This window comes from Patagioenas fasciata, chromosome 17 (genome assembly GCF_037038585.1).
Source record: "Patagioenas fasciata isolate bPatFas1 chromosome 17, bPatFas1.hap1, whole genome shotgun sequence".
NCBI classification, from domain to species: domain Eukaryota; kingdom Metazoa; phylum Chordata; class Aves; order Columbiformes; family Columbidae; genus Patagioenas; species Patagioenas fasciata.
In genome coordinates this window covers 5874640-5899651 of record NC_092536.1, presented here as the reverse complement: position 1 = coordinate 5899651, position 25012 = coordinate 5874640, and the positions used below count along the sequence as shown (strand labels likewise).

General features: G+C 42.3%; 1 protein-coding gene across 3 annotated transcripts in view; it reads right to left on the bottom strand.

Annotated features, from left to right (window-relative positions):
- The window catches only part of KIAA1671 (KIAA1671 ortholog), a 66974-nt gene that overhangs the window by 36370 nt on the left and 5592 nt on the right, over positions 1–25012 (bottom strand). For all 3 annotated transcript variants that reach the window (XM_071816164.1, XM_071816163.1, XM_065851863.2), the window contains 5 exons: positions 12765–12900; positions 10579–12238; positions 9659–9752; positions 4650–7844; positions 3879–3992 (listed from right to left, as the gene is read on the bottom strand). In XM_071816164.1, the coding sequence (XP_071672265.1) occupies positions 3879–3992; positions 4650–7844; positions 9659–9752; positions 10579–12185 (5010 nt within the window). In that variant the 5' untranslated portion in view covers positions 12186–12238; positions 12765–12900. The remainder of the gene's footprint in view (positions 1–3878; positions 3993–4649; positions 7845–9658; positions 9753–10578; positions 12239–12764; positions 12901–25012) is intronic.

Here is a 25012-nt window from a genome sequence, read left to right as displayed (position 1 = left end):
AAGGCCGGGGCGGCTGGCAGGGCTGCTGGCTGACCTTGTTTTTTGGTAATGTACAAGAAAGACCAAAAAAAGAGGTAAAAAAAAGCAGCTCCTGATTTTAAAATAAAAATGTCTTTTGTGAACAAGAAGAAATAGACACAAAGTGTCTCTTGATATGCCACAGGAATGTTCCCAGCAGACGAATACTACCAAAAAAGGAAGAAAGCCTGGGCAAACCGAGTTATTAACCAACACTGGGTCATCCTCCCCGGGGCTGTTTTTAGAAATAGGAAGCAGAGCTAAAGAAGAAATGACGAAGCGATGCAGGTATCTTGTGAAAAAGCAAAAGTGAGAATCATAAAATTTCCATGTGTTCCTACTGTTTTGATCTATGTCCTTTTTTTGATGGTGACAGAAGCCGGTCCAGGGAGAACCCTGCCTGCCTCCCCCAGCTCGGGGCGACACAGAGGTGACAAAACAGCTTCCAGGGACTCCAGTTTCCTTTGCTTGAATTGGTTGTGGATCTTTAAGAAAAATACCCCCCTGCTTTTCTAATCGCCAGCTATAAGACCTTGTAGAGCTGACAAATTGGTTTGATATTCTTCCAGGCTTACTCAGTTTTTTAGGCCAACAGAACCATTTGCACATTAGTACATCTGTTTCCATCTGGGAAGGATTGAAGCTGCAATATTAGAGGCTTTATATATATTAGAGGCGAGAACACTTCTTTACAATGGGCAAGGGAGAGATCTGTCATGGGCAGAACTGGAAACAACTGGTGACCAGTGCCAAGCCAAACCATACATTCATCTGCACGTGTTTATAAAATATTTATCTTCTCTCCCTTGCAGTTCATTTCCAAAATATTTTTAAGAGTCAGCTCATGATTTTCTTAAATAAATCATTCTCCACCCACACATCACAGTCTCAAATAGGCACATCTCTATACGGATGCCAGATTTTCCTCAAAGGAAAAAAAACCAACACACTTAAATATAAAATAAACTTTTTAAAAACATGCCTACACCAGTTCGAGTACCGGAGTGCTCCATTTTAACTACAAAAGCAGTAATTTTGGTTATAAACCATAGCTGCGTTGGAGCTGCCCTGTTTCTGTAGGAGGGCGCGATCCCTGCAGCTCCACAGAGCAAGAGCACCCGCTGCCACTGGGGGCTGAGCCACATCACACGCTCCTCAGGTTGTAATTTGTAAGACTCCTATCAATCCAGATGATGTAACCAGGAACTGAGGTTTGTGACCGAACGTCAGAGAATTAAAGACCTGTGTCAGCGGTGATGGGATCGCTACGAGTTAGGAAAGACAACACTTGAACACGGCTCTGAAATCCCAGCACCGCAGGTTACTGGGACTTCTGGGGAGCACGGGCTGCAAAATAACCCCAGGTCTTACCACAGGGTATACAAACACAGCATCTTTATTTAAATATACTTACAATAGTCCCTCAATCTGCATCTAAAGTCTGAAGGAACAGACTCCTACAAGAGTTGAAGGCCCTAAGCTGTGCAGACACATTCCCTGCCTGCTGGAGCCTGCGAGATGTGCAGCCAGGTCTGGGAGACAAAATCCCATTTTCCAGAGCAAACAGAAGGAGAACAACTTTATATTTGTATCTATACCCTGATGCAGGCAGGGCTAAAGCACAACATAAAATATTTGGATTCTTGAACGAGTAAATATTTTCCAGCAGGCAGGGAAAAGTCTTGTCTTCTCGATACTTTTGGCTCTAGAGATACAAACAGTATTATTTATTCACACAAATTCTATTCTGTGTCTTACTTCCCCATTAGGTGGAAACAGTTTCTTCCTTTAGTAGAATAGGCCTTATCAAAGTGAGAAGAGGGGGAGTTTATGTTGGAATAGAATGTTTAAGCACTAAGCTACAGTTAGCAGCAATATTTATAACAGTCACCTGTTAAAAATACACTAACAAATGTACAATCATAAACTTATTCTAACCTCCAAGAACCTCAAACCCAACTACAACGCATCTCTCCACCAGAGGGAAGTATTGAAACGTACTGATGAGCACGGCGACAGCAAAAGTCTCTGTATTTTCTCCAGATGAAAACAAAGGTATTAACCTCGGTGCCAGAAGAGATGGTTGATTCAGTTTCACCTAATCTTCTGCAATATTCATGTGGGGCTTTGGAAAGCACGAAAATATGGTGAGTTTTACAGCTCCCAAATACCTATAGAAATAATTTCTCTGCACCTGCTCACTCGCAATGCTCGTTTTGCTGCCGTGGCCCTAGAGAACAGCAGATGCACCTCGATGAGGCTTTGCAAAGCCCACAGAGGAGCAAAGCATCGGGATCCTGCTGAATCCCCGCGGATGCTGGACACGAGGGCTCTCTCTTTCAGCGGGGCTGACAGCCTTCTGTCCCCATCCCAGGACACACCAGACGAACTCAAAGGTTTATTCTGAGTAACCTCCCACTTTGCCAACGACACCTTTATGCATTTGCACTGTAACCTGATGGCACATCACACCTGTTAGGGATTGAATGATAATTCTGTAAATAATCCAAATCCCCACTAAAATGAACATTCTATCTGAAGCCCATGCTAAAAACAGGAAAGACAAGGGGCTATCAGCCCTAGGACACCTTCCACAAAGTTTTAAGAGTAGAACTGGAACCATACAAGCCTGCTTCCAAAACTCCTATTAGGAAACTTGTTTACAAAACCCTCCTAGGTTTGGGGTTTTTTTTCTTCACTAGAAGAAAGAATTCAGTTGTTTTCCTTTTGTACCTTTTCTGCCTATTCCCTGTTACAGGGCTGTAATTAGCAGTTCGAGTTGTGACAAAAGCAGGATCTCTGCAGAGGACAATACATTGGGTCACCACACGTGTGCTGGCAGACTTGGAGGACAGAGGAGATTCGACCTTGGGACAGTCCCTGTGGTCCAATCGCCCCCTTCCCATACAAATGGATGAATTTTGAAGATATGCGGGACATCCAGATTTTTTAAAACTGCAAATATGTGCAGAATTACATGTATTTGTGCTGAAGTGACTGCAGCGTTATTCCAGTGTATCCAATCTGTTTCTGTGCACAAGGTTAAAAACAAAAATAGATTTAAAAAAGCACAGCAATTACAGTCATTCAAAACAAGTCCTTCCAGTCAGGAGGATTTAATCGGCAGCAGCAATGTCCCTCTTAAAATTGTAGAGTTCTGTGCTGTTGGTATGGTTTTCAAAACAGAAAATTTTGATATTTCATTTATCATGTAACCTTTGGAAGATCCAGATCTTTGCCTCATAACTCAGAACAACATCTGGACATAGGCTGCCACTTCCCAACATAAAATTTTTTTGTGGGCTAAAGTCAAGAAATCCTTTTGCAACTTAGGAGGATCTCACCCAACATCTTTAAGTGGGAATTTACCCCCAAGGTGTGCATATCAGTGACAAATCAGACTACCTAAAAAGTCAGCTGTTGTTCTTCACTGTGTGCTGCCTATAGAAAGAAAGTAATATCTGTCATTTTTCAGGCTATGACATGGTTGCGCAGTCCTCCAGAAAATATTTTCTGGGATCTAACCTGTTTTCCTTATCTAAGCTGAGAAATGAACGCAAAGCATAATGATGTAGACCCATCCTAAGAGCCTAGGGTGGAAATTCTCTGATTAGAAAGGAAGAGGAACAAGCTGCACGGTCACTGCTTTGTGTCTGCACACACCAGCAGGGTGGGATCCCAGGGAGCAGCGTCCTCTGCCACTTACACTGCAGAGAAAGTGCAGCTGCTCCCCCTGCTCGGAAACACACACTTTCCTTCACAGCTATTTGCAAAGAGGAAAACAGCGCTGAGTGGAGCGAGCCAGGGGGCACCTCCCTTATCTCTGCCCCAGCCCAAGAACCTCCTCCAAAATAACATACCGGCCCCTTCTCTGCCCTTCTGTCCTGATAAAAGCCGTGGGGGCTTCTTGGAGCAGAAACCGAGGAGAAGTCTGTTCTGTCTGAACTCTGCTTGGTCCACTCTTTCCTAGAAACCTGTTAAAATAAAGTTATATGTCATTACATATACATGCATACATGTATATGTGTATATAAAATGTCCTTTTGGAAAAAAGAGGGGAAGTTCAAAGCTGAAAATGCAAAATGAAAGCCAAAAAGGTTATAATGACCGACACCCCACTGGCTAAGCATTAAGACATTAACCCATTACTATGTTAAGGGAATCACTTGCATTTCAAAGTCAAAAGCAGCAGTGAAGTTTCACATGCAAACAAGGGCCGCTCACCCAGTAAAAACCAATTTGCTTCATTGAGGAAAACTACTCCAAAAAAAAAATTAGTGTTTACAACTTATAAAATAAACACAAACTACTTCTTCCCAGACAGTTACAAAATTGCAGAGTTTACAGTTTTACATCCTAGGTTCATGGCGTTAATAAAATACTATGCACATTTTAAAGCTTTTTCAAGCTCTCTATGGAAACATCAATAAATATTTATACACTTGAAACAAAAATCTAGTCATCTAGTACAATACAAACTCCTCAAGAAAATGAAACCCAAAAGGAAATGAACCGTATTGAAGAGTATGTATCTGCTCCCTTGCGGCAAAGTCCCAGCTAACAAGTAACAAAAGCTCCTCCTCGCTTTGAATTTTAGTTACAGGAGACACTGAGATGCCACTTGGCAATACCTTGTTATCCTCATAGAAGAAGGATTCCGAGTGAGAGGACACCCTGTGCCTCCAGCCGCCGTCCGCGCTCTGCAGCGGGAAGCTCTGCCGGCCCCGGGACGGCTCCTTCCTCCCCCAGAGCTCCGGCACCAGCGGGACGCTGTCTCTTCCTTGGCGGATCTTCTCCGAATAGGATCGTCTCAAATCCGGGGGCGCGCTTCCTAAAGGGGACGTAGAGCTCTTCCAATCGGTTTTACTCTTGGCGCTGGAAGAGTCGTTCTTACTCGCGTGGTCCTTGCTCCTCGTTACCAAGCTCCTCGCGACATTTTTGCTCCAATCGCTTTCTCGAGACACCTCCAAGAATGGTTCTTTTGTCACCGGCTTCTTCTGTAACAGCCCATCATCTGTCTTCATGGACAACCTGGAAGCAAAACTCACTTCCAGCTTTTGGTCTGTACTAACTGCATGTACAGGCTGTACCTTGTCAACCACAAATTTTGAACTCCGGCTCCTGGAAGTTAAGTTCACCTCTTCATCATCATCATCAACGATAAAAGTTTTCTTTCTAGTGAAATCCACGGGTGAATTTACAAATTTATCCGAAAAGAAGCTGCTGGGATTTCCCCAGTGGGAAGGGCTGAACTTTCTGTCTTTAGCCTTCTGTTTATCAGTTTCAGTGCCACAGGATTCCAGTTTCTCTTTGCTCTTTTCATTCAGCATTAATTTCTCTGGCCTGTGGTACTCTTCCACACCATCACCTGCTTTGTTATTAACAGAACCATCATCTGATCCCTTCCGCTCTTTCCAGCTGTAGGAAGAAGTCATCCTATCCAACACGTTTCTTTTGTTCTTTGTTTTCTCCCTACTAAATAAACTGTGATCTTCAGACGACTTATCTTGAACGTTACTGGCCTTCACCGATTCTTCTTTATATTCTGCCATAAGCGCATCAATATCGAGAATTTGAGACCTGTAGCCATCCTCAGCCTTCCTTCCGGAGGAATCGTAATTATTTTCACAGTTTTTCTGGGAGACCGGTTCACTGTCCTTACCTGACTGTGCGAAACGCAGCGGGGATCTGGGTTCGTGGTAAGAGGAGACTTTTCTTCTGCTACTTTTGAGATCAGTTGGAGCTGTATTTTCCAGATCCTGTTTTAACAGGAAAGCATCAACATCTATAATTTTCTCTTTAGAATGATCCAGACCTCTTTCGTGATACTGTTGGCTATCTTTTCTAGATACACGACAATTACCAACTGCAGTGGTTTTGGAAAAAATATCATCTTTGTCTTCTTCTTTGACCCAATCCCTGTTAACATGAACTTCCCGTGAGTCTTCTCTACAGTTCGTACTTGTCGTATTTTTATTTGGCTGCTGCAATAAAGGTTTAGACCTTCCAAGAAAAACAGGGTCCAGATTAACTGTTGCTCCCTCATTTGACCTAGAAATTGAATTAGTTTCACTTGTGCTGGGAGCACTAACAGAACTCTTCTCTTTCTTGTTACCAGGAATCTGATAAGTCACCGCAAAATAAGTTGCCTTTGGCTCTGAGGCAGAACTCGGATTTTTCAAGCAATCGTCAGGACTGCCAAGGCCAGTTTGGTTCGCTTCGTTCCCTTCCAGCCCTTCTTCGCTTTTCTTGCTTCGTTTTTTATTTGAACCTTCATCCAACTGCAATGAATCCGTGCGGCTCAGCCTTTTGATGTGCTCGGGAGTGAGCCAGACTTCTTCCCTCTTGACAGAATCCTGAGGCAACGTCCTCCGCCGCCACCTTTCCGAAATCTTCAAGTCAGAAACGCTACTTCTGGTCCTCCTGACTTTTTCTTCCGGATCTATTATTCTGATTCTTTCGCTGTTTTCATGAGATGTTCTATCTAAGGTGAAGTCTTGTTCTTTATGATTTAAGTCTAGACTTTTCCTTAAACTGAAAGCCCTCGATTCCTCCTTCATGGTTCGTACTTTTGTATCAGGATGTTGGCTACTGGAAGACTTCGAGAATTGCCCGCTTGACAGCACTGAAGATGACTGGACCCCATGTTTATTTACACTTGTTGAACTAACTTCATGATCAAAGCTGGTTCTGAATTCATAGCTGTCTGTCCCACCTGCTCGAAAACTCCTTTTCTCAGAAGAGCCTTTCATCACATCAGACCTCTCTGTTTTATCCATGCAAGAGACTTCACTCTTATTCTTAATTTCAGAATGCAGTTTGTTTACTTTTTCATTCATTGCCAAATACTTACTGCTGCTTGTTGAATAAGGTATTTTCTCAGCTATTAATACTGGATCACTTTCAGTTTTCTCAGGATCTGTTTTCTGCTCAGGTAAAGTGCATTCACTGGAGGAAAAATCAGTACGTTCTCTCAATGCAGACTTGCTCGTAAAACCTTTCGCGTCTCTAGCTTCTGAAATAACATTAACTTCTTTCAAGTAGAGCATCTTACTATTTGTCCTCAGCGACTGACCAGCGTGTAAAACATCCTCATCGTTTTTATTCTCCTTCATAGAGGATTTTCTAGTTCTGAGTGCCATGGCCTTTTTCTCAGGAGCCATCGTAATGGCTTCACTAAGAGCTCTTTCACCACACGTCTGAAAGATTTCATATCTCGGCTCTATTCTTTGGTACATTGGAGAGTCTTCTGTATTTTTAGGAGTGGGTTTTTCGCTTTTCTCAACCAAAGATTTTTCTAAGAGAATTCCCGGAGTAATTTTCCTGTCTTCACTTGAACAAGCTGGGTTTTCACTTTTTTCTGCATCTGCTGTATGTTTCGATAAATCAGGTTGCTTCTGATACTCCTTTTTCATACCAGTGGCGTCCTCCACTCCTCCCATCCACGACCGCCTGTTGCGCCCCAACGTCACCACATCGCGCTTGGCCTCGAGCTCGTTATTCGCTCTCAGTGCGGCATCAGTTCCAGGATGGTCAGCAGCAACGTTATGTCTCTGAACGTTATGGTCGAACATGGTGGCTCGGACAGTTTTAATGTAGGTCTTCTCCATAACTGTGGTCGGTTTTAATCTTTTTTCCAAGTTGCTTGTGAACGAGACAGTATTTTCACTTTGAGGAAGATGCTGATCATCTCCAAGGAAGCTTCCTTTTCTCTCCAGCTGATCAGGTTTATTTGTTATTTTTAAAACCTGCCGTGGTTTCCAAGGGTTCCCGGTAGCGTGCGCTTCGGTGAGATCTGTGCCATCTGCAAGCTTCATGTCCTTAGTCTGGAAGAAGAAAATCCAACAGTCAAGATAGTTTATGTAAAAGATGTGTAACGAAGTTTAAATCTTACATGTACCCACTCTGTATACCTACTCTGTTCCTACTCTGTTCCTACTCTGCAACACAGCCCACACAAGTTAAACACACCCCTGTTCCCTGAACACAAATCCCCCCAGACAACAGTAATATAAGGAAATGTGTACTGCCAGCTCCTGAATCTGGATTAAAACAGAATTATTTCATAGCTTGAATTTTACCCTTAATACAAGGCAGGAAAATACACATGAAGTGTTGATACATGCGATATGCACGATTCTGTGAGCTCCTGAGCTCAGATTTCACAAGACATTTTAATCTGCAGCAAATTTATAGCCACATTATACTCCAGAGAAGGCAACGCATGCAAAAACAGCACAAAACTTCAGAAGGTTCGTGACCCCAGCTACCACAGAAACCTTTGTGAACGTTTATTTTGCAAGCCCTATAGAAATTCAAGTTTGAAAGCAAAGCCTGGAAGAGCAACACAGGGATGGAGGCACCTTCAGAGGAAATCAGGACTCCTGGGAGACACCCAATGTACTGCACGTTGTCAAAACTGCCTTGTCAAACATAGCTGGTCACTAACTAAACTGTTATGTGGTCAGTAACTGCAAAGGACCTGAAGATCTGAGTAAACAGCACAGCTGGAGCTGCTCAGCTAAGAGGAATGTTAAGGCTGAGCTGAAGAAAACATGCATTAATATTCACTGCCAATTCCTTACTATTATCTACTTGCAGGAAGTACAATGAGCATCCTGAACGCTGTTATTTTTCATAACATCCCATGAAAAAGCCCAGCATGCAAATAAACAGAATCAAAGACTACTCCACAGACCTACAAGAGTTTCACCTTCAAGTTCTGAAACTTGAACCTTGGAACTGACTTCAGATTCTCTTTAAAAAGCCGCAGAAGGTCAGAAAATTAACACCAAAGATTTTTAAATCCGATCTCTGTTCTTCTAGGCACAGCAAAGGAGTTTTTTAAATCCTACTTTACTGTCAGATTCTGAAAACAGTACTTCCACTACCGGAAGATTTTATTTTTAAAACAAATTTATCATCTTTGAAATGAAATTCAACTATGGAAACTTCGTATTTAGCTGTTAGTTTCCTTACCATATATTTCGATCTTAAACCTGGACAGAAAAAAAGCAGAGCCATGAGAACTCATGAGAAATACCCTTAAAACTACATTAAATCTTGAATACTAAAAAGTGTCAGCAGAGAAGTTACGTTTTGCAACACCAAGGTGTTGCTTAGAAACAGAGACAATCCAACAGCTTTTACAGCACATCAGAACTTTCTGGGTAATAATTTCGTGTCAAAACTTCCAAGTTTAAACGTTATTTAGAAGAAACGTACAGCATGTATTCAATGAGTTGTGACTTGGATGGGGAAATGCACTAATGCAACGCTTAGAGAAAATAAAGGATAATCCGGCACAAAAGCACAACAGCCGTAGTCAATTCACTATGGGTTTTCAGGCATTTAAAGTCCCTTTAAAATAGTACATTAAATACTTCACACTCTATAACACTGCATGCACTTAGCACAATGTGTATTTAACCTTTTAAAAACTCGGCAGACATGATACCCCATACTTCACCAGCGTGTCCTAAAGATAGACTTCCACGAGTAAACCTATTAGCATTGTCATTCTTAATACTCCCAATACCCATTTTAAAGTCATTAATTGAGGCAGACAGGCCGGACGCGGGACGTTCTCTGCCTTCCACCTGCAGACCTCACTGCAGAGCACAGCGGCTGGTTTGCTTACTTTTGGATTTTCTTGCACCTCACGGACAGAGTCGTTTCCAGTTTCAGGAGATCTCTCAGGCTTTGCTTCACTGTTTGATGTCAGACTTGAAAACCTAAGATAAAAGATTTCTGTTACTTCTTTTAGTCCAGTTACTTAGGAGGTAACACTTCCTACCAAAGCAAACTGGTACACATTATCCCATCGATTATATTTCTTAAAAGAGAAACATCACTATTTCACTAACTGTATTTGGTGGTTTAATTGTATCTAGACCAAAGGCTTCTTGTTTCCTGAAATACGGTGAGTGATGCAGCTCATGTCACAAAACAGTTTTTATGATGTTGAATAATTAATTACCCAACTTTGTACTAAGAGAAGAAATTTGATCTTGGGCCAAATCTCTCTTTACTGTTTCGTTGTTTGGTTTTTCTGTGGTTTTGGTATGTAAAAATCAGTAGATCTCCTATTACTCCACCAACACTGCTCACTTAGGCAGATGGGCAGCACAGACATCACCGATATTTAGACTTTGACAGCGAAATGAGGTTCCTGTCTGGCCAAAAACCTGATATTCTATACCGCTGTCATAGACATGGTAACCGCTCTTTTGCTTTCGCACAAATACATAATCTTGCAGTTTACAATGCTCACATCAAGATTTCAAAATACATGAAATTTTGAGGATATACATTTACACTAACATGCAAAGGTCACAATACTAACAGCATTATTTTTCAGCTGTTGGCAGGGTATATGTCATTACATTTTCTTTTTTGTGGAGTAGGAAAACGTGGGAAAGAGACTCAAGAACAATAGCATAACAAAATAATTACATCTAGTGGAACCAAAGCATTTAGTTATTTTACTGTACTAAAAGAACAAGTTCTACTGAATGAGACGAAGTTAAGAGGATTAAATAGACCGTCTCTGCAACCTACATCTTCGTTAAGTCTGCAGAAAGTGGTCGTGATTGAAGTGACCGGCGTAGATTTCCTGGCTTGACATCGGTATTTTCTGTTGTCAGTTCTTTGATTCTCTGCTGGATGTTCCCGCATCTGTTTTCCTTCTCAGCAGCTGACGGGAGCAGCTCTGTGTCCACTAAGGTACCAGGATTTTCCAAAGTAAACAAACTAATGTGTTTTTTAACACTGCCTCTCACGATATTGTTCTCTTTTTCCGAGGAAGCCGCAGGGCTTTCACAGCCTAGAAACATACACGTTTCCTTTTGATCTGGTCTTTTCCCCTCCTTATTAGTTCTGCTTTCACTAGTGGTTTCATGGCTTCTTTCAGACCTGTGCAAGTTAATCGTTATTTCTGATTTTGTCTCAATTTGTTCACTTTTAGGTTTAAGCTTCATTTCCCATGCATATTTTCCATTATTTAGGATGCCAGTGTCCTGACTACTGCACTTCAGATTTGTTTTAGAAGAACTGCCTTTATTAAATTCAGTTTCTTCAGTTTTTGGCTCCATTTCAGACTGATCATGACAGCCCACGTCAGCAAATGAAGCTATGGATACGTTCTCTTTGCTTTCATGAGATGAACAAGTGTTCTTGCAAGGAGAAAGATCTTTATGTTCGAACTTCGCTGTCAGGTCCATGGACAAAGGTCTTGGTTTTCTAACCCAGGATTTCTCTGTAGGAGATTTTTCCTCAGAAGCTTCCACAGTCCGATGCTTTTGAACTCGTAATGATTCCAGAAAAACAGCAGATACTGGTCTAGGTTTTGGCCTTTGCTGCACATCAGTAGAGAAATCAACTTTACTGTTGATTTTATTTGCATCACCACTGTTTTTCTCCCCTGGATGACCTTCATAAGTATCTTTTTTTTCCCCACTTTTGAGGGAGTTCCAAGAGATGGGTCTAAGGCTGGAGGACAGCGATATCTGCCTGTGAAGAGATGCTTCAGGGCTCCTGGATGTCTCCGATGGCTGAGATGGTTTCTCCAGCTTCGCGCTGCACTGAAGCTCTTTTGTTTGCACAGCACTAAAGACCCTGCACTCATCAGCAGCCCTTTTTTCTTGGGCCAGGCTTACCTTTGATTGCTCTGTGCCCGCTGTCTCAAAAAGAATGACAGTATTTGCACTGGGACCGGTGTAGAAGGTCATGTTTGTGACTACTTCACCGCCAGCCTTGTTTTCATTTTCAATTGCTTTCTGATCTACTAACGGAGGAACGTTTCCACTCGATACCTTAACGGATGGTGTTTCCTCAGTGGCCTTTCTAATAAGGCTGCTTGATCTGAAAGCTGGAATAGGTGGTTTTACGTTTGCAAAAGTATCTGAAGATTTCTCTTTAGAAAAAGGCTTTGGGAAAAGTCTTGGCCTTGATCCCAGCGATGGCATCGTGGCGGATCTCAGAGCGCTCCCAAACTGGTTCTTCTCTTCCAGACTCAGTGATGCCGGAGGCTCCTTTGTCTTGTTACTTGCGTCTGAAAGCACACTTACATACATACGCTGCGGTTTATCCTCTTTTCTGATTTCATTTAAGTCAGGTACTGTTGTCAGAGACGCCAAAGTAGAACTTATTTCTACTCTTGTTGCCATAGTTGGAATTACACATTCAACAGAATTGAAAAAATCCAGCAAGGAAGAAGAATCTGCAGGAAAAGAAAGAAAATGCAAGTATTCGTGCAGAGTCAGCAAGAACATCAAATAACATCACTCTAATTGAAATTCATAAGGTAGCTAAACCCAGGTTAAGGTGCCTTTCAGATATGCTGTTCACAGAATGTATCACATAATGAAAGACATACTGTTCCTTCTCCTCTAAAAAACTGCAAGAAACACCATCATTCATTGATTAGGCCTAAGAACCAAAGAACGCATCACAAACCCTATGAGAGCATCTGCACAGCACTGAGCTCCCATTAGCCAAGGGTTGAGATACTTAAACAAATTAACTTATTTTTTGAAGCAAACATCTCACCGCTGACATACAAACACCAACTCCTTTTTACAACATAAACAGCTGACCAGCTGCATTATGTACTTTTAAACTAACAAAAACATTGAGGTTACTGTGATCGAACGTGTTATTTGTTATCAATTAGCTAAAGCCTACAATTAAACAATGGAAATAAATGCATATCCTACAAATCTCCAAAAGGCTTTGCTACCACTTACCGTAATTTGCCTTTTCTGCTGCAGCCAATCCACACAACCTGATTTTCTTCTCATAGTGAAAACAAGATCTTGGTTGACACGATCACATTAAGACCAGAGGAAAACGATCACTTGAGCAACACCGATCAGCACCCTCCTGCAAATAAGCACCAAGAATTCAGGTTCAAGCACACCACATACCCAGATCTACCCATAAGAGACAAATATCGTGAGCAGGAAAAGGATATAAAGCTGGCTCCCATTCTGAAGTATTTCTGTTTTCACTGTATAAAGCAAAAGAACGTTTATTCTTCAGACAATAAAGAAACAACAAGAAATTATCAGCTAAGGCCTGAGAGGTGTAACTGAAAGGTGAGGGGTAAATAACTCGCTCTGCCCAACAGACCAAATCTGACCAGAGTTAAAACCACATTTCAGTAAGAACTGTTGGCAAATTCAAGCGTTGTCAATCACTGGTTAAACACAGAGCTCTGTATTACCGTAATCTCAATTACTGTAATTTACTTTCTATTGTCAATCTCCTTTCTGTGAATTGCCACCTGAGAAGCTGACCTTCAAACGGCCGATTCTGAATCAAAATATGACTTTTACTGTGACAAAGCAGTTTTTCCAATCTCTCACCAACAAAAGCAGGAGATTAGCTTCAGCTTTAATTACACTCTTACTCCAGAGATAAGGGAGAACCAGCAGTAATTAGAATTTCAGCAACAAGAAGTAACCTGAATTTTTCCTAATAAAAAGTATATTTAAACTTTGTAGCATATGCATGTGGCTACGTAAGGTTAGATGCTTATTTTATTTTCTTTTAGAAGCTGTCATATCCTTAATTTTTATGAAATTCATATTGTAATTCACAGTCTGTTTCATGTTGTTACACTCGCATCTACTTTCATGCAGCCTCTTAAGGGGCAGCCTTTGGACTCCGCTCTCCTGATCTATTTGGGTGTGTATCTACCCTACAAATACGCCTGTTTGTATACTCTGTGGAATATGGATCCCCCCCCCAACGTGAATATTAAATAATAACCCACCAAACACAACAGAATATTGTCAGCAGTCTGGAAAAACTCTTTCACCTTCAGCTTCCCTTCAATACAACCCATTGGCACCGTGAATTGCAGAGAATTGCAGGGGTTTATTTGTGTTCCCCGGGTGCCCGCGGCCTCTGGTGGGCAGGCTAATGAACCCCGTCCACCTTGCCCGCTCCCTTTCGTCTTCCAATCCACTTGAAATTCTGTCCCAAGCGCTTACACGCTACGCTGGTCCCTGTCGAGTCCACGACCTCTCCTTTCCAAAATAGTCACTAACCCAATCAGCTTATCAGAATCAATCTGTCCCTGCCGCAATCTCACAGATCTTAATGAAATCTTCCTCCCTCACCCACTCGTTCTAACAAACACCAGCAAAATCCGATTAAAATGCTCTCACATTCCAAGGATGCAAAGGTTCTGTGAAGAGCGGTTATCCCGTAGAACAGCAACGCTTGCTGAAATGAGGGCCACGCTAACAGGAAATCCCCAAAAGCAAAAAGTTAAGCTGTAAAAACAGCATCTGTCTCGCAGAACATGTTTGCTCGTATCACTCTGCAGTTCTTTGGGAAAAGAAGGGGGCACAGAGCTTCTTAAACGGAATAAAACTTGATCCTCAACGGAACGCAAGGCAGCGAGTATACAATGTGGGACGTAATCCTTGCTAACAGCGTTCGGCTCGTTTCTCCAGCCAACATTCCTAAAGCACAGTTTACCCATTCTGATGATATTTGTTCCTTAGTCTTATTACGCTACACTTCAGCTTTACAGGATCCCATTTTCTCTACATGATCTAGCAAAGTCAGTTTTCAGGTTTTAAGCTTCTCTTGCTCAGATACCCTACAGCAGATGTTTGGGCAAAACCAGACAAGAATTCAAAGGAGAACAAAATATTTGGGGAAAAAAATATCACTCAATTTTGAAAGTTATAAAGCTCCTAGAACTTCAGAAAGCTGTACGGCTAATAAAGAGGAATCATGTCATCAAAGCCACGTATAACATATACTAGACACTGTGTCTTGGTTTTGAAGTACCTCAAAATGGTTCAGAGAAATGTGCTTCTGTAATAAAATATTATCTAGTCAAGCTGGCAATGTATAAAATTTTAAGTAATCTTTAAACAATCAACTGTAAGCTAAATTGCATGAGAATTGTAGATGCTATTAACGTTTAGTGTTACGACTGTAGTTGTACTGTTTCGATAAGCCTCTCAGCATCACCCATGACCAGTTGTTCACTCTCCTCAGCTGCCTTTGCTCAGGGACACTTGGCCAAGGTGTCACCACTACAGGCTCCAACCCAGCCTTCAGTTCTTCATGTCTGCAGGTGGTGCTTGGCTTTTTAATTAAACAATCCATCTTTACAATGCTTATTGACATCGCTCATTGCAGGTCAAAATGGATTATTCACTTCACAGCATTACTCCTTGCTAAAATCCCACAGGAAGGGCTTTGCCCAAAGCAGCCCCGTCCCAGGGAGCCTTCCCCTCGCCCACTGGCCACACACACAAGCCCAGCTCATTCCTTCTAGGACAACAGAAGCAGCAGCCCGCAGGTGATTTTTCCACCATGAATCACGTCATTATTGCCAACTTCCTCGCTCCTAAATAAGAATGTTTTCAACGCCACAAAGCAAAATAATCTATAATCTGTCCCTGGACCTCGCGGCAGATAAACAAGCCCATCTGTCTTTTGGAAAGATGGGAAGCATAAAAATTCTGCAGATAAAACCTCTCTGCTATTAAAAAAAACCCCAAACAAAACTAAAACCGCAAAATCCAGTTTATAAAATTGAAAACAACCAGAGAATGTGGCTCCAACAGCGCGCCTGTTTAGACTAAGAATACTCCAGTAGAAAGCTACCAAATAAACACAAGGTTTTCCTTCTTTAGACACGACTTGACCAGCCAATCTGCTACCAGTTTAAGAAAATTATTCCCTTCATAAGTACAGGAAGAGATTTGTCCAACCACATACACGAGCAGGTTCTGGAAAGCCACTTTGGGTAACGTCCCGCAGGTCTGACCGGTGCAACGAGCCACAGGAGCTACTGAAAATCAATGCAGTGACCATACACGCTGCACACAAACACAATAATTTACTTCATTCCTTCTACAAAACTCTTCCACACCACGTTCAATGTTTCAGTCTTAAACAAATGTATATTTTTCTGTTTTATTCCACCCCCCGCTTTCTCCTCACTGACCATCTATTGACATCAGCTCACGGCGACTCACGTCAGACACCCCCAGCAATGATCCTGTGCTGCTTCCCCCAGCGCCCCCAGAGCTGCTGATGGGATCTGCCCCGCTAATTCGCATTTAATCCACTCACTGTGCGTGTATGAAGAACAGAATAACTTCACCGTGTGTGCGAATACCGTCAAGAACATACGACTTACTATAGCGCAGTCGAAATAACACAGAGAATAAAATACAACTTTTCTGAAGCTGTTATAACTAAGTAGATCATGCAATTGATTCAGTAGGAAAAAAGGCTTTTTCTATTCTTGGATTTAAGCCCGATTCGCTTTATTAGTACCGTCACGCACTGAAATGGGATCCATCAGTTGTATTTAAGAGGACATTCAGGGTCTCTTAAAGAGAAAGATTCACAACAACACTGTCATACCAGCTCTAATTTAAAAAAATATCTGTGGATAAATTTATCCACAAAGTAATAACAGGTTAAAAAAAATGCATTTCAATTACCTTTTCCTAGATTCACAGTAAGTAGTAGAACAAGGTGCTTGTTCCACTTCTCAATAATCAAAACTAGCAGGTTGAGAACTCAAAACACATATCCCAGATCCCACAAGACAGATACCTTATCACCTACAAAGCCCCAGAGATCTTTAATACTAACATTCCAAAGCACCGCAAAATTAACAGTATTCTTTATCCATTCCCCATGTGCGAGCCTACTTGAAGCCTCTGGGTTTTGATTGTTTGGCGGTTTTGTTTGAGTTGTTTTGTTGTTTTGTTTTGCAAGGACAAAGTACTGTCCCTTTGGATATGATGGCCCAGTCCCGTCACACGGATGAAATACTCCACTCTGACATTTTCTCCCACTGCAGAGAAAGATTAGTGTTTCGTTAAATAAAGTGCGCATCCTATAAATAGCAGCATTTACAAGCACTTGTAAATCTCTAATTGCTATTGCCAGTACAATTGCATAACTATCAGCACTTGTCAGAGCTTCACTGAGATCTGCACATGCACTAAAGAACACAAATATTCTCAACAATCTTTTTGATTATGTGCTGCTATCTCGGGACTAGAGTGAACATTTTACACCTCATATTTTAATACCCACTTTACATAGGTAAGGCAGCTAAAAGGGCAACAAACTATAAAACACTACAAAGAAGGAGCTTCAGTAATTCCAGCTGGCCCGGCGGAGGTAATAACATTTATAGCAAATAAAAACTATATGCTAAATACACTGGTGTGTCCATGTAACGGACAACATAAATCTAAGATTACATTCTTGATGGAGGAGAACAATCAATCGAGACAAGCATTCAGGAAAACACATTAATTTATGTTAAAATAGGATTGGACAGCAAAACGCAACTGTGGGTGACCGAGACAGAACTCGCTGTGACAGCTCTGGGGCAGGGGGGATTGTCCAGACTTCCCTGAATTTGTGAGACAATGATTGGTCTGGAGGGAATGGCTTGTAAAAAAATGACATGTAATTGTCTGCTTCCGCAGCTGCCAGCCCTACAGAGTTTTCATAATGACGTTTGTGCGTCACGTATAGAAAGTAACCCAACAGGATGAATCTACGTGATGTACCCAGCAGCATCTGCACTCCGGTCATGGAGAAAGGGCTGTTTCAGAATTCCACCTTTCAGAAACACTCAATTTGACCCTGGCTGAGCAGCCCATGAGATCCGTGTCTGTCCCCAGCAGCGCTGAGGACACGGCACCCACCCCCTGCCCAACAAACGCTCTGCTCCTCCAGAGCGCAAACTGGTTTTAATGGGAGAATCCGCAATTCTTCCCAGCAACAAGACATCCCTCCAAACATCAACTGTGACCATACCTTCCCCTGCATGGCTATGACATTTATTAACAATTACCCATTTTCAGTTTTCATCTGTGAAAAAGATCTCCAAAATTTCTGCGCGGTGAGTTTTGGGGGCAATTACCACTGTTCTACAGGCAACTAGGAGTAACTACTTCTGTTAAAATCAGACTCTTAGTGCGAGTTTCTCCTCTTCCTAAGTCATTGCCAGCGTGTTCCCCCAGGACAGAGATCCCCCAAGAGCACATCAGGCATTTCCTCTGACCCGTACAACTACCTCATTACATCTCCTCCATCCATAATTCCACTCTCCACAACCCTCTCATTGACAGTTTCGGAGTAAACGCTTTTCCCTTCCAAGTTTCGCAGAGGGTCTAATTTGTTTTGAAAGTCTCATGAGACCAAGCTAGAACAAACCCTAACCGGAGGAAAAAATGCTTTGAAATGTTGGTGAATCATCATTTTTGGTACGAGACGCTTCGCATCCTCACCCTCCTGGGTGAGTCACCTTTTATTGCCAGCGAGCATTCTGCACCAGGGGTTCCACCTGCATCATTAGTGGGTGCGTATGCTCAGAAAATCCAATCCTTTCGGCGGTCGAAACAGAGAACAGCAGCAAAAATCTCGATATCTGCCAATAGAGGATGACATTCAGCAGGAACAATAGGAATTACTGGATAAGGCTGAAGTCAGGCTAAGAGCATATTTATGGGAAGGTCAGTATTCCCGGCAAGTCTCAGAAAGTGCTGGTTTGTTTGCTTATGTCAGCAAACAATTGCTTTTGTGGTCTGCTTCAACTCTTGTTAATATTCTTTTAGAGGTTTCATCCTCATAAACGCATTTTATCCACAAACAAGGCCTCCAAACAACCTACCACCATTCTATGCAGTTTAGAGTGGGGAAAAAAAAAAAGACATTCCAGAAATAATTGCATTGCAGGCCAGATGAAATATTAATGATGAGGTTTGGCTACAAGCAAGAAAAATTGACTGTGGAACTGAAAACCAAAAAGAAGTCAAACTAAGGCTCTTACAGGAAACTGTTCAGTCCTTTCATACAGAACTCTCCTCTCCTGCAGCTCCAAGGTCAGCAGGGTTACGGCCCTGACACAACCCGCGGTGAACACTTCAATTTGCAACCTGGCAAGTTTCTCCTCAAACCTTTTCTGAATCACTACAAAACTTCCTCCTGGTTAATCTGTAGGAACAACAGAGTCTTCTCAGTGCAGGAAGCTTAATTTGATTTTTACCTGTATTTAAAATAGACTTGGGTTAGAGTAAGTTTTCTTGCACAGATTCTAAAGGAACGGGGTTAAATCCCTGCCTATGTCTTGTTCGTACTCTTATGCTGTACATCACAATTATGATGAAATTAATCAAATACTAATTTATTTATGCCTCCTTTGAGTGTATGGTCTCCATGACTTTGCTTCAGAAGAAGTGAAATTTGGTTCATTACTGTTTTGGAAATACATCAAGTAGGTACAGACCCCTCTGAGCTCAGGCACTTTGGAGCATCCCCTTCAGGTGAAGGCGCAGAGCGATGCTGAGCCGCCTGTTCTCCGAGCAGGGATGGTGGCGTTTGGCAGGGACAGGGCTGAGCGAGGAGCTGGATGAGCCAGCTGTCTGCAGCACAGACAGAAACACAGGTCTGCAAAAAACCTTTGGCGTCCTTCCATCTGCTCCTCCCCTACAGAATACCACCTTCAACACCATGTTCTGAGAGTGAAAGGAGCTTAGAGACCACCCACACCTGGAAATATTTATTGTAATTGTGTGTACTTGTTGTCTTGGCAGCAAGGGAAGACAAGGGACAACTGTCTCCCATCTTGGGGCTGACAGGACACAGATGCCACCACTGGGTTTTCTGTTTTGCTCGCTGTGCTGGCTGCCTCCAGAGCTACCAGCTGCTGCAAGGGCTCTATAACCAGCAATGGTATTATTATTGGGACAGTTTCCTCCCAACACACTGGTGAAAACTACACAGGCACTGACATTGAAACTATTTACTTGATGGAGCAAATGCAAAGTTAAAATACAGTGAATGCCTGGGGTAAAACACCTTGCTAAGCCCACCAGTATGGAAACAAGTGGAGCTGATGAGCACTGCTGGTGGTGCAACAGGAGACGGGTCTGCTCCGACCCGAGGTGCCACACGAGTCCGAGTATCGGGTGAAACAGATCTGTGGGCTTTGGTTTATTGAAAAAAGAAGAAATCCACCTCCTTCTTACAAAAATAGGCAAGTGCCTTCACAGAACTACTGCTTGCAAGCAGAGGCTACAAAGCTTTCAGAAATAAACCTGACACATCACCCTCTGCACCCAGGAAAGGATCAGAGGGAACAGAACATTTCATAGAAACTGAGCTTTGGAAGGTCACTGTATTACAGAAATAGCATGATGTGAGAAGACATTTCCTGCTTGTCTTTACTCGCGGCAGGTGCTTTTGTGTCAGAAGGGACAGTAAGAAAGGACAAAGCCAATAATCCTCTGATCTTCCTCTTCAAATTCTAACAGGATCTCCAGCACAGGAAAATGCATTTGTGACCTGGTTGGGTAAACCAGCTTCAGAAAAATATAACCAGCTCACACTCTTCTGTGATTGACCTGGAGTCTCCAGTACTAATTTATAAATGCTATGTCTTTTATACATTCATCTGATTGCTGAAAGAGGGATCATGGTGTTGCCACATGGAGAAAAGAACTAAGTAGTTTCATCAGGACTTTAAGAAAATCTGAGTCTACTGGTCTTGGAACACGACCTTCAACATCCTGGGAGAGCACTTCAACAGTTCAACTGTCTGAACAGATCCTGAACCGCAGCAGGGAGGGCAAAGGGAACAGAGCGGTGGGACAGAGGACCAAAAGAATCGTGGCAGATTAAAAATTATCTATACCTGCTTGCATCTTCTCCAAGACAGAACACCTGGGAAAAGCTAAACCGCACCATTTCTAGAAGGAAGACAGCTTTCCTCCTCTTTCAATCCTCAGGATTTTTTCTCACCGTGAAGGTTCAAATCCAGCTGTCTCAGGCCACTATACAGCTACCACCAACATTTGTTAAAGTGCGAAAACTAAACTGAACCTGGGGAAAACATCTCTGGTGTTAGTTTTACACTCATCCTGAAGGATACATTCCGAGCTGCACAATCCCTAGCTAAACAACTCATTCACAAAAAGCACGTGCCACCTACTTAGAGATGCTGTAATAGATTATGCTGCTTCTAAGCTTTCACCCAGCTAAAAAGAAATTTGTCATTGCCTGTTCTTGTTACAGATGTTTGTATTCTGCTTCATCTCACAGCTATACCGTTTGATGTCTTCACTAGCTTATTTTCCACTTCTTAAAAATAATACACTAAAAAGCTCTGTGTTCAACAGCTTTGGATGTTACTGCTAACAACACATTTTGTTTCAATGCAGACAGCAATATTGTTTAGTAGCAATTTCTCCATTCAGTCCACCACTCAAATATTTGCATTAGTCACACCAGAAGCACGTAGCCTGGCTTGGTCAACACATAACAAGCACAAAACACCTGTCCCAGCCCTGCTCTGGACATGAACCACAGCAGAATGGGGGGAACACGCTGACCTGGCCGCGCTCTGCACAGGGGGCAGAGCAGATGATTCCCAATAACAGATTATTCTGTTCCATGAACAAATGAAGAATTTCTAAGCCTGCTCCTTTAAGTTTTAGCAACCTTTGTCTTGTAGATCAAGCTTGCCACAAGTGTGCACCACAGTGGTACCTATCTGAAGCGGACAATAATGATATCTCACCGTTACCGTTGGAAAAGACAAGTCTTCACCTCCAAGAGCCAAAGTGATAAAAAACAGGGTGAATGAAAAGCAGTTACACAGGTGAGAGAAGAGACCTACCTGACCAAACCTGCCCCAGGTTCAGGCAGTGCGTGGTTGTCTGTTTTGCAGGAAAATGATAGACCTGACAGATTTTGATGCCTAATAAAAGCCAGTCCAACTTATTATAAACACTGCCTTGCTCACTGCTTTAAAGCCAATATTAGTTAAATAGTTATAAACAATCTTCTGTTAATTATGTATTTAAAATACACACTCGTGCCTCCTCAAGTTTGTCACTCCAGCCTCCTCTCTAGATGTAATGAGGAGCAGAGCCATTGAATCATAGAATGTGGCCAACAGCACATTCTCTAGTTACTCTTTGAAGACAAGCTGCGGTACTGACCCTCTCCACATTTCATTAGCAGTCACCACCACGGTCTCCAACCCATCAGAGCTCCACAACCAGAGCCCACCAAGCAATGGCCATGGCCACCACACTCAAGGCAATATCAGGGACTCACCCCGACCCCCAGGCAGGAGCAGCTGAGCCGAGGGTCCAAACGGCATCCTTTTCCTTCCCATAGCTGCTGGTACCAGTCTGAAAGCTCTCCATGTGCTAAACTGCCACCTGCTCCATCACCTCCTTCACACTCCCGAGGATGTTCTCACCACTCTGGGTTCAGGTGTCCCTCCCACATGCACAGGCTTTTTCCACACTCCAATCAGCAAGCAAGTCCTGGTGGAACCAGGATAATTAACAGGATGCCGAGATGCAGATCTCCGGAATCGAGTTGCCTCACAGTATTTGAAAGAGCCAACATAAGCAGAAAATTGAGCAGGCCAGGGTTTGCAAAGGCTTTAAAGCAGTAAGAAGAACTCAGCCTAGAGCAGCCCTGAGCAGGAGGTGGGTAGGGAAGCAGGAGACTCCACCTGTCCCAAGACAATGATGCTCCTAATTCATCAGGAGAAACACCACCAGATTCAGCCTACCAGCATCAAACATCTTTTACCTCAAAATAACCATTTCCAGCATCTACAAATGCAGCATAATCTGGAATTAAAGCAGTTACATTTCAACCATACATCCACAGTACAAAAAACTGGATTCAAAGTTAACTGCTTTTTATATTGTCTGCAACAGGACAATATTAACAAATGTGACACTGTGCGATCATTACTTTACACATATATCACATACACTTTAACACATCACAATCTCTAAAGATACTACACATGCTGGTTAGGAAGCGATACTAATACAAATTCCTAGTGTTCAAAACCAAATACGAGAGAAAAGGCTTAGTGTTCTTAAGAGGTGTCAGTAACAGGGCCTAAGTTCCACATCTGCTTCAATACACTCCTTTCATTTTTGCACACACATGAACAACTAATTCAATCATTACAGCTGCTAGTCTACCCGAGCCTTTTATCTCTATATAAAGTCCCTTCAGGAGTGGAAAATATGTATTTCATCTTAAACAAGGCTTTGACCTCTCCATCACAGTGTCATCTCCTTAGATCTCATCTTCATGCATAAGCACCAACATGACAGTGGCATTATTTAAGCAAGTACTTCACATAAAGAACTCCATTCACACGCAGAATTGCAGACACGTCTCCTGCCTGTGATGACAACAGAGCACACAAGAAAGCTGCTCCCCGTCCAGAACTAACCCTCTGCACTCCGAGCACAGAGCAAAGGCTCCAATGGAATCTGCAAACACTGCACAAGCAAAAGGAAGCACAATTCCAATATGTTTAACTACCGAATTAGCATAATGCTCACCAGGCAGAAACCAGCTTCCCTGACCTTCTTGAAATGCTGAGCTGTAGCTATTGATGAGTCTTGCCGATTTGGACTGTGATTCAGCTGCATTAAGGAAGAAGTCAAGAAAACATCCGTTGCCCTGGCAAGTTCAGTGGGAATAGGTCAGACATGCAGAAACCTCCCCTGCAGCCTCACACAACCACGGAGCAACAGAGGGCATCTCTGTCCTACCAGGAAAACGTTATTTAGGAGAGCAAGGAAAGATCTGAACTTGTTCTAGAAACTCTCCTGTAATCCTACCAGTTAATTTAATCTCTCCTTTGCAAGCAGTAACCACAGAGAGCTGCAGTGATTTCTTTTCTTTATATTCATCTTGCGAAGAACATAAACTAAACATTCTGGCGACTAGTAGGAATTACAAGATACATACATTCAAACGTGTTTTAGAAATACTTAATATTATTTGCATAAAACAAGATATCTGTTTTCTTTGACATAACTGTTGTTGTTGGCTCAAACATGCAAAAGTAAAGCCCTGTATCATTTGTACATGCATACTGCAAGAATTGGATGATATTTAGATAAGTCTGCAACCATCATGTTGCTTAAAACATTCTAAGGGTAGATTATACTAATATCTGACATTTAATAGTGCCAACACAGTAAGAGCACTGTTTAGCAACAAATAATAATGACATTTCGTGTAAGTTCTCTAAGTAAAGGAATGAGCCAGCTGAGCTGCGCAGCTTTAACATAAATGCCCATTTTAGAAAGGCATCTGTGCTCATTTTGTTCAATGAAGACTTCTGAGTGTTCTCACGAAAAAAATCAAACAATTATGGCAGCCAAAAATTCCTGCCCTGTTTAAAATGTATCATGGCTTTGCTGGGCCAAAATGCTTTCATTACTGATGAGACAGCTTTGTTCATCGAAAGCCTTGTATGGTTGAACATACTTGCAGCAGATAAACATCCCTCTTAAATTTTGGCACAACTCACTCCCTACCAAGAGTTACTGACACTATGGCTGAACTGAAAAAGCAGCGAGACTTAATCCAAGCTGAAGTCTGAGCTCATTAAAAGAACAGAATAAAGACAAACTTAAATTCTATTTGTATTTATGCCTTCTCATCAACACTGTAAAATAAACATCATCCTCGTTTCACAACAGTGGGAATAACAAGTTTTAGAACTTTGCATTTATTAATATCACGTGTTAGGAGGCACAGAAAGCGTGTATTTAGCCAAGAGGAGAAAAAATAGCCACTACAAAAATACAAACAAGAGGGGCAGATGTGTATGGCAACAACATTGTTTGCAGCAGCAAAAGCACACACAAATACTCATATTTTCATGCATTTCACTAAAATAGTGGCAGCTTTCTACTGCTGGAAACCATGAAGGGTAAAACAGTTTTTAACTACTAGAACTATAGAATAATAAAATAAAGCATTAGCATCTTTTTCACCTCCTTCCCAACGTGCCCAAGCTACGTATTTTAAACAACCAAACACGACTGATTTCCTTCTCTTGTGTTTCTGCCGCCCATTGATGTGCGGCAGCTGCCGCCGGCTCCCAGGCCCAGCGCTAACTGGGTCAGCCCGCAGCTCCCGCGCTCAC